The sequence below is a fragment of the Stegodyphus dumicola genome, chromosome X2, assembly GCF_044657685.1.
Source record: "Stegodyphus dumicola isolate Sdum_Otavi_A_Nest chromosome X2, ASM4465768v1".
Lineage (NCBI taxonomy): Eukaryota > Metazoa > Arthropoda > Arachnida > Araneae > Eresidae > Stegodyphus > Stegodyphus dumicola.
Genome location: NC_140781.1, coordinates 94,497,998 through 94,512,038, shown reverse-complemented (window position 1 = coordinate 94,512,038; position 14,041 = coordinate 94,497,998). Strand labels below are relative to the sequence as shown.

Here is a 14,041-nt window from a genome sequence, read left to right as displayed (position 1 = left end):
ATTAGGACTGCTATAACACGTAGATGTGCACCTCGTATTTTGGTTGCAATCGGACGCACCAAACGTATATAAATATATTTATATATATATCCACTCTGTTACCCGGCTCAGTGATCTCAGTTTCTTTACTCTTATATGTTTGTAAATTGTACATATTTTGCTTTAAAAATGATTGAATTATGTTGTTCTTATCTTCCGGTTAAGGTTTTTATGCCTTTAGTAAATCTGTGTGCAATATTTTTAGAATTATCAGCAATTTTAAAGTTGTTTAATTGCCGCAAAGCCTGTTTTTAATGGCGGCCATTGATGTTTACATTTGAAACAGGAGACTAGTGGATTTGTTGCCAATCTAGAGAAACTTAGCTTCGAAACAACAAAGATAACGCATTCATTTATTATTGCCAATTAAATCATGCTTAATTCTTTCTGGAATTTTTTCGAGGAAATAAGCGTTTGAGATTTACTTCGTAATTTTTAATATAGATATTTTGAGTTTTTATGTATTTTTTCCTTCTCGCGAAGTGAGAACTGAATTAATTAAATGAGAAATACTCAATCGTCTGTGAAAAACTGTTTCTTTTTTGTTTTATTTGCTTAATTTCTTTTATACATAGTTCTAGCTTTATTATAGTATTTGAATAGAACATGTGGCAACGATTAGATAATTCTTTAAATGATATACATTTTGTGCATTCTGAATTATAATATGAATGAAATATAATACTGTTAAGTAAACCTAGCGCCAGAGTGTCGCTATGGTAAACAAAGTGAATTTTAAAGAATGCATTTATTCTATTGTGGTTTATGCGCTGTCGGCGAAGTAGGTTTAATTCAATCTAATAAGTTTAAATAAAATGCAAGAAAAAATGCGTATAATTTAATATTCCGTACAAGGAAGTCATGTGGTGTACACATCAGATTTTTTTTTATTTGAGATTGAATACCCAACGCACTTTCTGACTCAAAAGTAAATATCATTAACACATTTCTGAATTCTTTACTTTATCTTGTAGCAGAACTGTAGAGTCATTAGGATTTTTTGATGCTGGAGAAGTGAAAAATGAGCATTGCCGTCGCCAAGACTCGAACCATGGACCTCTCGGATACGCGTCTAGTGTGCTAACTATGACACCACGAAGGCATGCTGGAAGGAGAGAGAAAAAACCTTATAGACTCCCCCTTTTAAAGGGCGACTGGGGATTAAGGGACCCAATTGCCAAATCCTGATAGTGAAGAATCATCATCCATCACCCGTTTAGTTCGGGCGCCACTGTAGATTCATTAAGAATCTTTTTTTTTATGCGAGAGACGTGAAAAATGAGCAATGCTCTCGTCGGGACTCGAACCCTGGGCCTCTCGAATACCCGTCGTGTGTGCTAACCGTTACACTACGAAGACATGCTGGATGGAGGGATAAAACACCTTATAGAACTACATACGAGTAACAAATATATAAGATATGTATTTGCATGTAAAAGTAAAGGAAGCATATAAGAAGTAAAGAAAATAAGAATTCTTCTTCATTATCAGTAAATCATTCATTCAGTTTTTCAATGAAATTAATAGCATATGAGGGCTGCTGGTCATAAGCATTGCATTCTCGGCGTTTGTGAGAGTAAAACAAGTACTGGCCTTGACCCTTGTCGGAATGGAGTTGCAGGCCTTTCAAGATTAGCAACCCATTTTTATAGGTTTCTTAGGCCTCTTAATTTTAAATCTAAGACCTCTTAATTGTCGATCTTATAGAAGACCTTTGTATAGTGGTGATTCCACTTCTTTTCGCAAATGTCAAGCTGCTACTCTCTTCCAGATTTTTAATAAAAGACAGCTCGAGATCTTTTATGCTCTGAACATTGTAAACAGTGCTCCAATACTCGGCTTCTGGTTCAATACATTGTTTTTGAAGTTAATTAAATACTGCATTTATCTTTCAGCTATTTTCGGTGCTGAAGAAAGTGTTCCCGAAGTTTCAAACGAAGGTACGTCTTGTTGATGGGGATCTGGAGAAAGACAGGTTGGGTATCTCAGATGAAGATTTTGAAGAGATTCGGGCAAATGTTTCCGTAGCCTTTCACTCTGCAGCTCGTGTGCAATTCAAAGATCCTCTCAAGTAAAAATATTAACTATATTTCTTTATTAGTTTTCGTAGATATTTTTACCATTGGTAATTCAAATTTTGCTTTGACATAACACAATTCAGTCAGAAAGTCAAACCTCGTCTATGAAAAGTTTAATGTTCTTTGCTAAATTTCCTGTTGGCGTGTGAGTTTCTTAAGTCAATAAAAAGAATAATTAGCGGTTATTTTCTGATTACTGCCAAAATACAATTTTTTTCATTTAATTAAATTCATCTATTTTCCCTTGTTTTCCATCAGAAGGCGGTGTTTTTTATGCTTGTAATTTAAAATGGTAAGCAATGTGCTTATAAATTTATTAAAAACTCAGTCATGAAACAGCTGATCGCAAAAATAAGCAGTTTATTTAGTACTTGATAAAATTTTATCTGAATTTAAGAAGGTAATTGAGGTCGTTCCAGTAACTGAGGTAACGTTATAAAGAGATTTAGCAACATTCTTTACTTCACATTATGTCAGAATTTGGCAAGAGAAAAATGAGGCAGGTAAATCATTTGCCTTGTAATTATGAACATACATAAACATTTAAGACTATTACTATACTTTGGCGTCTGTGAATTATTCGGTATAACTAAATCAAAGATTAATATTAGTAACATAATATTAAGCTTCAGTACTTTTTGTAATTAGACCTTTGCAATAACGCAAAATTTTCATTTTATGTGCCTGTATTACTGTCTTGAATAAAGCTTACGTTTAAATTTTTTTGATAACTTGTTCCGGACTTTCAAAACCCTAGCAACTGACATGTGCTGCTCTGAATTTCTGTCGGAAATCTCATAGCCATTAATATTAAAATTTCATGTTTGTAATGTACTAGTATTCCCATTAAAATTATCATGCATACTTAGTTGAACTTAGTAATAGCAGAAAGTAGCATTCGATCTGAGCTTATGAATCTGCTTTATATTTAAAGCGTAGAAACGTTTCAAAAATGCTTCACTAGAAATCGAAAAAATCCAAATAAACGTTCATTTCACATTATTCTGTAGGAGAAAATTCAGGATACGAAATGGAATGATCTTAATTTATCCAATAGTAGATATCGTCATAAGAGATACTTTTTTAAAGTTCTGAATTCAAGGTGAGCCAAACCACTCTTTTATGTGATTGAATCAGAACCATTTACTCATTGAACTGAATCGTTTCTTTTTTATAACTCATCATTCACTAACAATAACCTTTATGAATAAATCGAGAACGGGGAGTGATTTAAGAACGGTAAGCGAGAAGGAAAGAAGAGTGGGAAGAATCGAAAGAGCAGTGGGATCGAAAGAATCACTTTATGGAATCTCTAGCTTCCTGGTCTGATTCCCTAAAAACGCTTTTCTATATTGAAACAATAAAATTCCATAATAATAAAATGTTAAAAAAGATACGAAATGATAAAATATTAAACTCACTTTCAACATGGGAGGATAAGCATTCTTTTCTTTCCTAAAATTAGACCCAAACTTTATTCGCACACTTCCAACAAGAGCTCTAATGGGAAAAATCTAAAAGAGCTACCGTTCTATTCTGACGAATCAGCGTTCTCTTACTCACTAAGATAAATAGATTCTTTAAATCAGTTCGTGAGCAAATAACACATCTCTGTTCCGAGCCACAAGTTGCAAATTTTATTCGAAGTGAAAATATTATGCTGTTATTTCAATTTTAGGATTCTGTCATGGTTTATGTTCTTCAAACAAAATTACTGAAAAAGTTACATTATGAGGGAAAATGTCCTTTCTAAAACATTACTTAATCGCGTTACGTTAAAATGTAAATTACTTTAAAATATTATGGCGTGTTAACTGGCGTTTGAAATAATGCCATGCATTTAGTTGGAACGTTACTTTTGAGCTCCGAATATTTTGCATTTCATTTAGAAAACATATCATTAGCTCCTGAAAAGACAGATTTAAGTTATATGCATATTTAATATTAAGGAATGCTAAACGAGTTTTATTATATTTTTCTTCAACTAAGACTACATCATTAATAGCTAATCCTGTCATTTTCTAAGGCTGAGTTTCGTTTGTAAAAGTTTTTCTGTGAATGGTGTGTAAATGTTTGTTTATATATAAAATTAGGCACCTTATTTATAAATAATTTTTCACCTAATTTGTACTTTTATAGGTTAGCGGTTCAAAGTAACATGATAGCAACTAAAATGTTAGTGGATTTGTGCCACCAGCTACCGCATATGGCAGTAAGTAATTGCAAGTTTATTTACGAAGTTCAGAACAATTATGTTGAAAAAGTATTTTAATTTTTTAGCTCTTAAGTGTAATAAACAAATATTCTTATTTCGAAGTTAAGTATGACTTTCTAAAAAGGATTTATTGCTAAGCGATGTTTTGTAATGCCTGGATATTTTATCCCAGTAATCTATGCGACGATTTTTCCTCAATACTTTTATTATCGCAAATTTTAGTGCGGAAATTTTGCTATAGATAAACTTGATTTTTATACAAGAAAATGTGCATTTTTATCGCGATAATTTTTGTTCTCCGTGTTTCTGCCAAATATTTTTTCTTCGAAATTTTAAAGTAAATTTATGTTATTTATGGTATTTATGTTACACGTTAGAAAAAAAAAGCGAATTTCTACGCGGACAGCTGAATCGAATGAATGTTCGATTTTTCTACTTATCCTGTCACTGAGATCACTCCGTAAAAGGAATGTTAATTTTAAAATGACAGTGTTGATATTTGTTTGGTTTTGGGATTACGTTTCGCATATCGCCAAAAATGACAAATTCTGCAAGCTTGAAGCGAAAAAGAAAAAAATATTATTGAGTACGGGTAGTCATACACAAAATGTATTTGCATATCTTGATTTATTTCAGAATGGAACTAAACGTTGTAAGACCTATCTCTAACTGTCCACATGCATTAACTTAGATCGTACGATGAATCTGGCGGATTCTCGCACAGACGGGAAATAAATACCAGCACAGAAGAAGGGTGAAAATAACCCTTTATTAACTCAAACTAAAATAACAGACAGCACAAACTTCGTGCTTTACAAAAACACCGTTTATTTGCGGCGATAACTAAACGCAGACTAGTATACAAATCAAAAATCTTAAAACTAAACGAATGCAAGAACGCACTTCAAAATTACTCCTACGAGAAGGACTCACAGAGATCTAACCAGCGTAATACTAAACTGACAAGGCCAAAAGGCTTACTCGGGTGACCGCGAAATAACAACGCACAGTGCGCTAGGCTAGCGAAACACGCTCTGAATAAACTGAGATAATCACACGTTTAAATAGCACTTCACTTAACTTTGAAATGTACATCCTGGAGAGAGAATGTGAGGGGAAGTTTGAGAAGTTGAGAACAGGTAAACTTAAAATAATTTTGTTATGCAAATTAAGAAAAAACCCTACAATGTGTGTATTGTTACATGTATGAATGATATTCTTCATGCGTCCCTAAACTGTGAAATTAGTATTTTATTTCAATCTGCTACGACTATGCTTTTAAAATATTTTAAAAAACTGTAATTTCTTTTTATACATTGTTATTCTCCTCATTAGTCTTGGATATCTCTTCGTAAGTAAGTAAGATTTCTTAAATAAGTAATCTCTCTCTCTCTGAGATTGAGAAAATCAATTTCGTAGTTGTAAAAAAACTTTATACATTACCCATAGACAAAATGATTTTGCGATTTAGGTTATTGTTAAATACATTTTCCGGTTAAAGTATGAATGCATTCTTTTCTACTATATTTGCTTTTATATGAATGAAATATCAACTTTTACATTTCAGATAATCACTTATTTCAAGTCTAATTCAGTTTAAGTATTTTTGAAAGTTTATTGTTTTATTGAGAATTTGTGTTACTCAGTATAAAGAGATTTAAAGTACTAAAATATATCTCATCCTTAAAATTATTTATCTCGGAAAACGTTGCAGGCTGCAGTTCACGTGTCAACATCTTACATCAGAAGAGAACCCGATGGATATGTATTAGAACGAGTACCCGTCTGCAAAGTGCCTCCTAAGAAGATTCTGGACGCCATGGAGTAAGCTTTTAGTTCATTGATAAAATGTTAAAACATTGTGAAGTTTATATTATTTTTACTAATAGTTATTTTAATTTGTTAGCATTTCCTGTTTCTCTCGCGTTTCCTCGCCAGGATGTAAATGAGTTAGGATGACCGAGAGTGCATTTAAACTGAAGTAGCGAAAAGGTCAGTCACAGTGTGTTTCGTTATTGAGTGCGCAAGTTGTTGTTTTTACCAGCTGTTTTAATTCTGAATCTCGGCTCCGTATTCTTGCCGCCGAAGTTTAATATTACGCCGGTGTATCTGAGTCAGCCTCCTAGGTTAAATTAATTTGTGTGGTCTTGAACTAGTAGCTTATTTTTAAACTCAGTTTAGCTTACCATTATCTTTAGTTTTATTCTCACAAGCGAATGGTGCATTCTTAAGCACACAGACTGTGCCGTCTGTAAATATCGCCAATCGCCAAATCCTGGGTATGGAGAGTCATCATCCACAACCCTTTTAGTTCGGGCGCCACCGTAGAGATATTAGGATTTTTTTGGAAAAGCCGGCAAGATGAAAAATTAGCAACCTCCTTCGCCGGGAATCGAACCACGGACCTCTGGAATACCGGCCCAGCGTGCAGAACCACTACACTACGAAGGCACGCTAGGAAAGCGGGAGGAATACCTTACAAGGTTAAAATAACCTTTTCATTAGATCTTTAAATTAAATAGAGAACACCACTTGCGCATAGAAATAACATCTCCCACTTACGGGTTTTTAAAATAGCATCATAAGTTGAAATTCAAATTAGAGATAACGTAACCATTTTCTGTAGAGACTACAGAAAATGGTTTACTTAAGTTTGTACATAAATTAGGTTATTTCGAAGCAGGAAAGATGAAAAATGAGCAATGCTCTCTCCGGAACTCGAACCACGGACTTCTCGAATACGCGTCGAACAGGCTGACCACTACACTACGAAGGCATGCTAAGAAGGCTGGAGAAATACCTTATATACTCCCCCTTTTAAAGGGCGGCTGGGGTTTTAGGGGACCCAATCGCCAAATCCTGGTGGTGGAGAATCATCATTCACCACCTTTTTTTTTATTTCAGGCTAAACTGTAGAGACATTAGGTTATTTCGAAGCAGGAAAGATGAAAAATGAGCAATGCCCTCGCTGGTACTGGAAACATGGACATCTCGAATACGCGCCGATCGTGCCGACCACTACACCACGAGGGCATGCTAAGAAGGCGGAAGAAATACCTTATAAGTTGGCTAAAATATTTTAACTATGCGTTTTTGACAACAACCAACAAAATGTCTAAAGCGGAATAATTCCTGGCACAGCTGGGCGGTAGGACGTAAACTGCAAGCTGAGTTGCCAAAATTTTTAACTACAGCGCATTCAAAACCCCCTACTTAAATACCCTGCCACCTAACTTGCATTTTGGTTAGGACTACAGTTTTAAATCGTAATAATTTGTTAATTAACATTAAATACCTTATACATATATTAACTGGAAATCGGAAGTAAAATATAAAAACCTAAGAACAGATTATGGAGAGTATATGAGTGTAATTTAAGCTTTAACCTAATCTCATATTCTTAAGAAATACGTTATCAAATAACATTATTCGAAGAGTATGGACAATAGCAAAAAATCTGACTGTATATCTGAAATCAGAATTTAAAAAAATACGTGCTAAACATACAGCACATACTCTCAAAATCTTTACTTTCGAGTTTTATTTACTATCCCATCCGCATTAGTACATTTCGAATAGTAAGAAATATGATGAATTCATTTTTGCATTTTATTTCGTAAATTATGCTATAAAACATTCGCACGTTAATAGATGACGGTTGACGAAGGATGGGGGCACCGTTTATTTACCCTAGATTAGTCGGTTTCTTCCCGCGTCCGCCTATTTCGAGTAAGAACACTTTATTCGAAGAAATCGTTTACAGGAGAGCAAAGCCCAATTTATTTAGTATTATCCTAGACTGCTATACATCTGCAACTGTTTTACCACTATATATCTGCCGAGAAGCAGGCGTATAGCTGTAAGTTACATACTTAAATTAAACGGTACTAAGATTGTCATACAAAAGTATGCATAAAGTATATACTTGTATAAATGTTAACTGCATTAAGTATAAGACGATGAATAGGTGTACGAATAAATTAATAAATTCGTATATTGATTAAGTATAAAGTGCCAATTATGAAAATAACTGAATACTGAATGTTGGATGATGCTAAAAATAATGCTGAGAAATTCCTAAGATTAAAAAGATATATAATTAGTATGCAGCAAATGTACAAGAATGACACATCAGTTCGTATGTCCATAAGTCAAGTCACATCAGTTCAGATGTATTTTCTTCTAAAGAGATTCTAAGATACTACATTTAAAATTAGATACTCTAAAATACTACACATTAGCATAATATCCACTTAGGAATCATTATTACGCTATATAATAGATGCTGTTATAATATGTTGCGACTTGAGTTATTTTGTTACGCAGCGTACCACTGTTTGTTAATAAATGCCTGGAATTCTCTTTCTTATGCGCAGATGGATGGACGAAGATTGCATAAATGCTTTGACTGATTATTTGCTAGAAGGTAAATTTACTACCTATTTGGTGACCAAAGCTCTAGCTGAAAAAATTGTCGAAGAAGACCGTGGAGATCTACCGACTGCCATTGTAAGACCATGTAATGTCAGTCCTACCTATAAGGATCCTTTTCCGGTACGTATGTTTCTATTTAGAGAGCTGTTTACTATCTTAACCTAGATCACAGCTGAAATTCATAGATTTATTGATGTTTGAATTTCATAAGTTGTTGGACTACAGAGTGGGCCAGAATTCAAAGCAGGATTGGGTTAATGAATGACTCTATTTTAGCATAGTTCAATTCTCACCGCTTTTCCACAGATATGTATTATTCTTAAGCTTTTCAAGAAGGAGCAATAAATAGAAACAGTTATTTTCAAAATGGAAAGTCCTTCTTTTTCACCTGCCATTTTAAAAATAAAAATTTAATATTTTAAAAATGATTTTTGGAGTCATTAAAATAAGAGACAGCTATTGATTTAGAGACTAATGCAAAAATTTGAGGAAACTTAGGCACAAACTTGTACAGATCCCAACTGCTCTGGGCAGTTAACCTGGATCCGTGAAGACATTCAGACTACCATTTTGTCTTAAATATCTAAATAAAATAACTTCAATTCAGAAGAAGGTTTAAAATAAACCTTTCTACTAAATCTTTAACCTGATGTTTACACTATCAGGGTCAATGTTCCTTCTAACCTTCTTCGGGAACATACAAGGACCTGACTCGGAACAGAGAGCTTACTAAAGCTATGTTCACTAATTGTGGTAAGTAGACAGGATACAGACGAAGGGTATACAAAACCCTTTATTTTTCTCTATATACAATAACTTCCGTACTTCGGAATACACTGACCCGCCACTTGGGGTCTAACGTAAAAGTATAAAAATAAAAACTAAACTCTAATTTAACTTTAGAATAATACACGTGGAAGATTGGCCTTATAATAACAGGAAGGCGTATGTAGTAAAGATAACTGAGAACACTACAATACGTTTAAATTTATAAAGAGGATTAAAACCTCTGGCCTGGAAGGCAAACAGCAACTGCGTAACTTCTAAGGTAAGCGGCCTGCTTTGACTCACTGCTTCCTCTCTCTCGCTTGGCAAAAGGCCACAACTTAAATACTTGGCGTTCGCCAGACAAACTTTGCATAAAAACCTTCACGCTTATAATTCTGGCCGGAAGTAGAAAATAAGAAGTGATAGTAAAGATTTAAAATAAAATAAACGTTAGTAAAACTTAAGATCCTTACATACTTCCCGCCAGAGTTAATTAGTTTGAAACTGAGGTCTAAAACGACCTTGTTGAAAACTTTTAGCTCTAGAATCTAACGCGAGGCCAATCTTTTACAAACATAACTTCGCTAGAAACTAGAAATTTAAAAGAAAGAAAGAAATTTGTTACAATAGCAGCTCCCAGGATATACAACAATCTTTTTTCATCTGTACTGCATCTAAACAGGAGCTTTTATTCAATTCTGGTTCCTTCCAGAGATCTGGAAGGAAAACTAGTTTAATGAAATGTTACACAATGAAATGGCAAGTAACATATACAATTATACTTCTCTTAACATTCTTATTTCATTCATGACTATTTTAATTATCTCTCCCCGTGCTCTCTGACATGTGTTGTAAAAGAACACCAAACACGAATGTGTTTCTGTCTACGTGTTCCACACTTCCTCCTACAATCAAAACACTAACGTGTTAAAATTCAACATAACAAGACCTCTTAACACACCCTAATTTCAACTCTAAACCCTGAGGTACTATTCTGAAAGTGTCTAACTCTAAAGTGTAGCGTCAGAGAGCCTAACTACATCATTCAACCTTTAACACATATTCGCCATGATTTAGTCTTTACAGTCACACGAATAACAAATTTTTAACATTACTTTCACTTTTACCATATCACGGTATTTCTTAACATTTAAAATAACAGTTCACATTGTATATAAGAACATATCAACATGCTGTTAATTTTACACATTTGAAAACATACATTAGTAGTACCTTGTTAACTTCTATTCTTTTCAAAGCAAGTGCCAATTCTTTCTACATTGAAATAATACATTTCAAAACGTCTTTCAGACTAAAACTTCTCTATTGCTAGAATGTTTTAAATAAAATTTATACAATAACTTTTTACAATATTTAAGTCTTTACACAACGCTATTATACATCAACTTTAGTTTTACGCGCGAGTAATTGAAAAACATAATAAGAAAATCGGTCACAACTCATTTCTCGCCCTTTTGGCGATAACGGTAGACCTCGCATGAGGTAAAACTTCTTGAAATCTGCCACTTGCAGTAAGAATGAAAGATTAACTTAAGTTTGCAAAGTAACATAAAATTTTACTTATCTTTGTAATATTCGGACATCCTTTTCTGGGCCCAGTCTTTAAAGGTACTGCAGATAGTAGTTTGATTTATCCTCCTTCTTGTACGGGCTCGCCCTTCAGTGCTTTACTCTGGAAGCTTCCTTTTTTCACCAGTTCGGCCACCCTTGAATACCTTCCTTTTCTCCTCTGCTTGTGGTCTTGGCCGTTTGATGACAGCTGGTCTTGGCGGAACCGGGAAACTTCTTCCGTGTTCTTGCTTGGACCTCGTTGCTGGCCGTTCAAATTTTCCTTGTACTTTTTCCTCCGCCGCTGATGGCCCTTCCGCAGTTCGGCGACTTTTGCTGCGGAGAGTTCTGTCGGATGAGTAGATCTTTCGTTTTTGAGCCGGGTTATAGTTGTCGTCATTTCTCCTGGTTCTCTTCACATACGTCGTCCTTCTCCCTTCTTCATTCTGGGGGTGTTCGTGAACTCTCTTTTCTGGACGGTGGAACGGCTTCTTTTTCTTGTTACCTTCAATTTTTCCGCGGGGCAATTTTCTTTTGACTTGCTTCTGTCTCTTATAGGCTTGCCCTTGTACTTGTCGTTTTTCCACCTCTGGAGCTTGTGCCTGCGGTGTCTGCCGTGCCGGATCCTGCAAAAGATCTGAAAAGATTTGCATTTTATTACGATCGAAGTAGGGCTTGATTTGATCAATGTTTGCGGAACAGGTTTCACCATTTCTGGCTTTTAACACTACAACAGCGTGAGTTATTTTTTCTATAACATATGGTCCTTCAAATCGTGGAAAAAATTTGGCAGTTTTATCTTCTGGTGCTGAAGAAAGTGAATGCTTAATTTTTAAAACTTCATCCCCTACTTTATAAGTTACTCCCCGTCTTTTCAAATCATAATATAGCTTCTGTTTTCTTTGTGCTACTTCCGTATTCTTTTTTGCTTCTTTTATTAGTTTTTCTATATCACCCATTTTAAATTCTGGGGCTCTTTGTTGCACATAAAATAATTTATCTAACGGTGTTATAATCTTTCTGCCTAGAAATAACTCAGCAGGAGTTTTGCCCGTTGTATCATGTTTTGCGGTCCTAAGGGCGAAAGCAAATTCATTGACATAGTTATCCCAGCTTTTATGAAAATTTTTAACATAACTACGGATAATTTTCACTATATTTCTATTGACCCGTTCCGCTATATTTGATTGCGGCCGATACGGGACCATTTTTAAATGACGTATGCCCAGTTTTTGGCACATGTCTTCAAATATATTACTTACAAATTGAGGACCATTATCCGATATAACTTTTAGGGGCGCCCCGTATTTTAAAATATATTTATTTAAAATAGAATCAGTAACTAATTTCGCGGAGGCTCGTTTTAAGGGAACAATTTCGGTCCATTTACTAAAATGATCAACCATAACAAGGAGATAGCGACTTTTATTTAACTGACTTTTTGGGAAAGGGCCCAATAAATCGATGCCAATTATTTCATTTGGAAATTCGGATTTAATACTATTTAGAAACCCGGCCGGGCGGAAATTAATATAATTAACTGCTTGACATGTTGGGCAGGACTGGACTTACGCCCTTGTTAACTTTTGCAGTTCAGGAAAGTAGACTGCCTCGCGTACGCGTTGGATAGTTTTTCGAATACCAGCATGAGAAGCTAAAGGGCTGTCATGGAGCTCCTGCAGGATATTTAATCTAAGACTAGCTGGGATAACAGGTCGAAATTCGTTGTTGGAATTCGTAGTTTTTGTATAAAATAAAAGACCATCTATTAGTTTGTAATGGGCCGCCCTATTTCTTATCGCCACAATATCTTGGTGGCTAAAATTTTCAGGATCCTTCAAATACTCATAAATGCTTCCAAACTCAGGATCCTTACCCAGTTCGGTTATTACAGTTTCTCGGGAATTTATTGTACATGCTGTAAGCATTGCCATCTTTACGGTATTGCCTTATTCGTCTATTTTAATCCTTGATAGGGCATCTGCTACGATATTTTCCTTTCCAGGGGTATGCTTGATTATCAGATTATATTCTTGCAGCTTGAGTGCCCATCTTATTAACCTTGGGGATAAATTTTTCCCTGAGTACAATCTAGTTACCGCCGCATGATCAGAGTATACTGTTATCGGCGCCTTTCCAAAATAGACTCGGAACTTTTGCACTGCTAACAGAACTGCAAGTGCCTCTCTCTCGGTCGCGGAATAGTTTCTTTGTGTTTGATTTAAAGTTCGGCTAAAAAATGCCACGGGCTGCTGATTTTGCGAAAGTACCGCTCCTACCGCATAATCCGAATCATCCGCTGAAATTTCTAAATTTTCATCCTTTTCAGGAAATTTCAACACAGGTGCTTGCGTTAATGCTTGTTTTAATTTTTCGAAAGCACTATTGGCTTAGGCCGTCCACGAGAATCTTGCCTTTTTCCTTTTTAATTTTAACAATGGCTCAGCGATAGCTGCAAAATCTTTTATAAAGGACCTATAATATGAACAAAGTCCTAGAAAAGAAGAGAGCTTCTTTGCCGTGTTTGGAGTCGGATACTTTTGTACAGCGATTATTTTTGATTCATCTGTCTCGATCCCTTTTTGAGATATTTTGTAACCTAAATATTTTAATTCAGGGGCTGCAAATTTGCACTTTTCGACATTAACTTTTAGACCGGCCTCATTTAATAAAGAAAACACCTGTCTTAAATCCTGTACATGTTGGTCGAGATTATCACTAGTAATAATGATATCGTCTAAATAGATAAATGTGGACTTTCCAAGAACAGGTCTTAACACAATGTCCATGCATCGCTGAAATGTTGCCGGGGTCCCTGAAAGGCCAAACGGCATACGCAAAAATGCATAAGTGCCAGACTTGGTTATAAAAGCAGTCTTAGGCACGTCCTCAGGCCTCACCCCTATTTGAAAATAACCAGTCGTTAAGTCTAAAGTCG

General features: G+C 35.0%; 1 protein-coding gene across 1 annotated transcript in view; it reads left to right on the top strand.

Moving 5' to 3' along the window:
* Nucleotides 1-14,041, top strand: part of LOC118185806 (putative fatty acyl-CoA reductase CG5065) — a 62,192-nt gene that overhangs the window by 31,453 nt on the left and 16,698 nt on the right. The window contains exons 4-7 of the mRNA XM_035355721.2: nucleotides 1,935-2,110; nucleotides 4,257-4,329; nucleotides 6,047-6,156; nucleotides 8,709-8,886. Of these exons, the coding sequence (XP_035211612.1) occupies nucleotides 1,935-2,110; nucleotides 4,257-4,329; nucleotides 6,047-6,156; nucleotides 8,709-8,886 (537 nt within the window). The remainder of the gene's footprint in view (nucleotides 1-1,934; nucleotides 2,111-4,256; nucleotides 4,330-6,046; nucleotides 6,157-8,708; nucleotides 8,887-14,041) is intronic.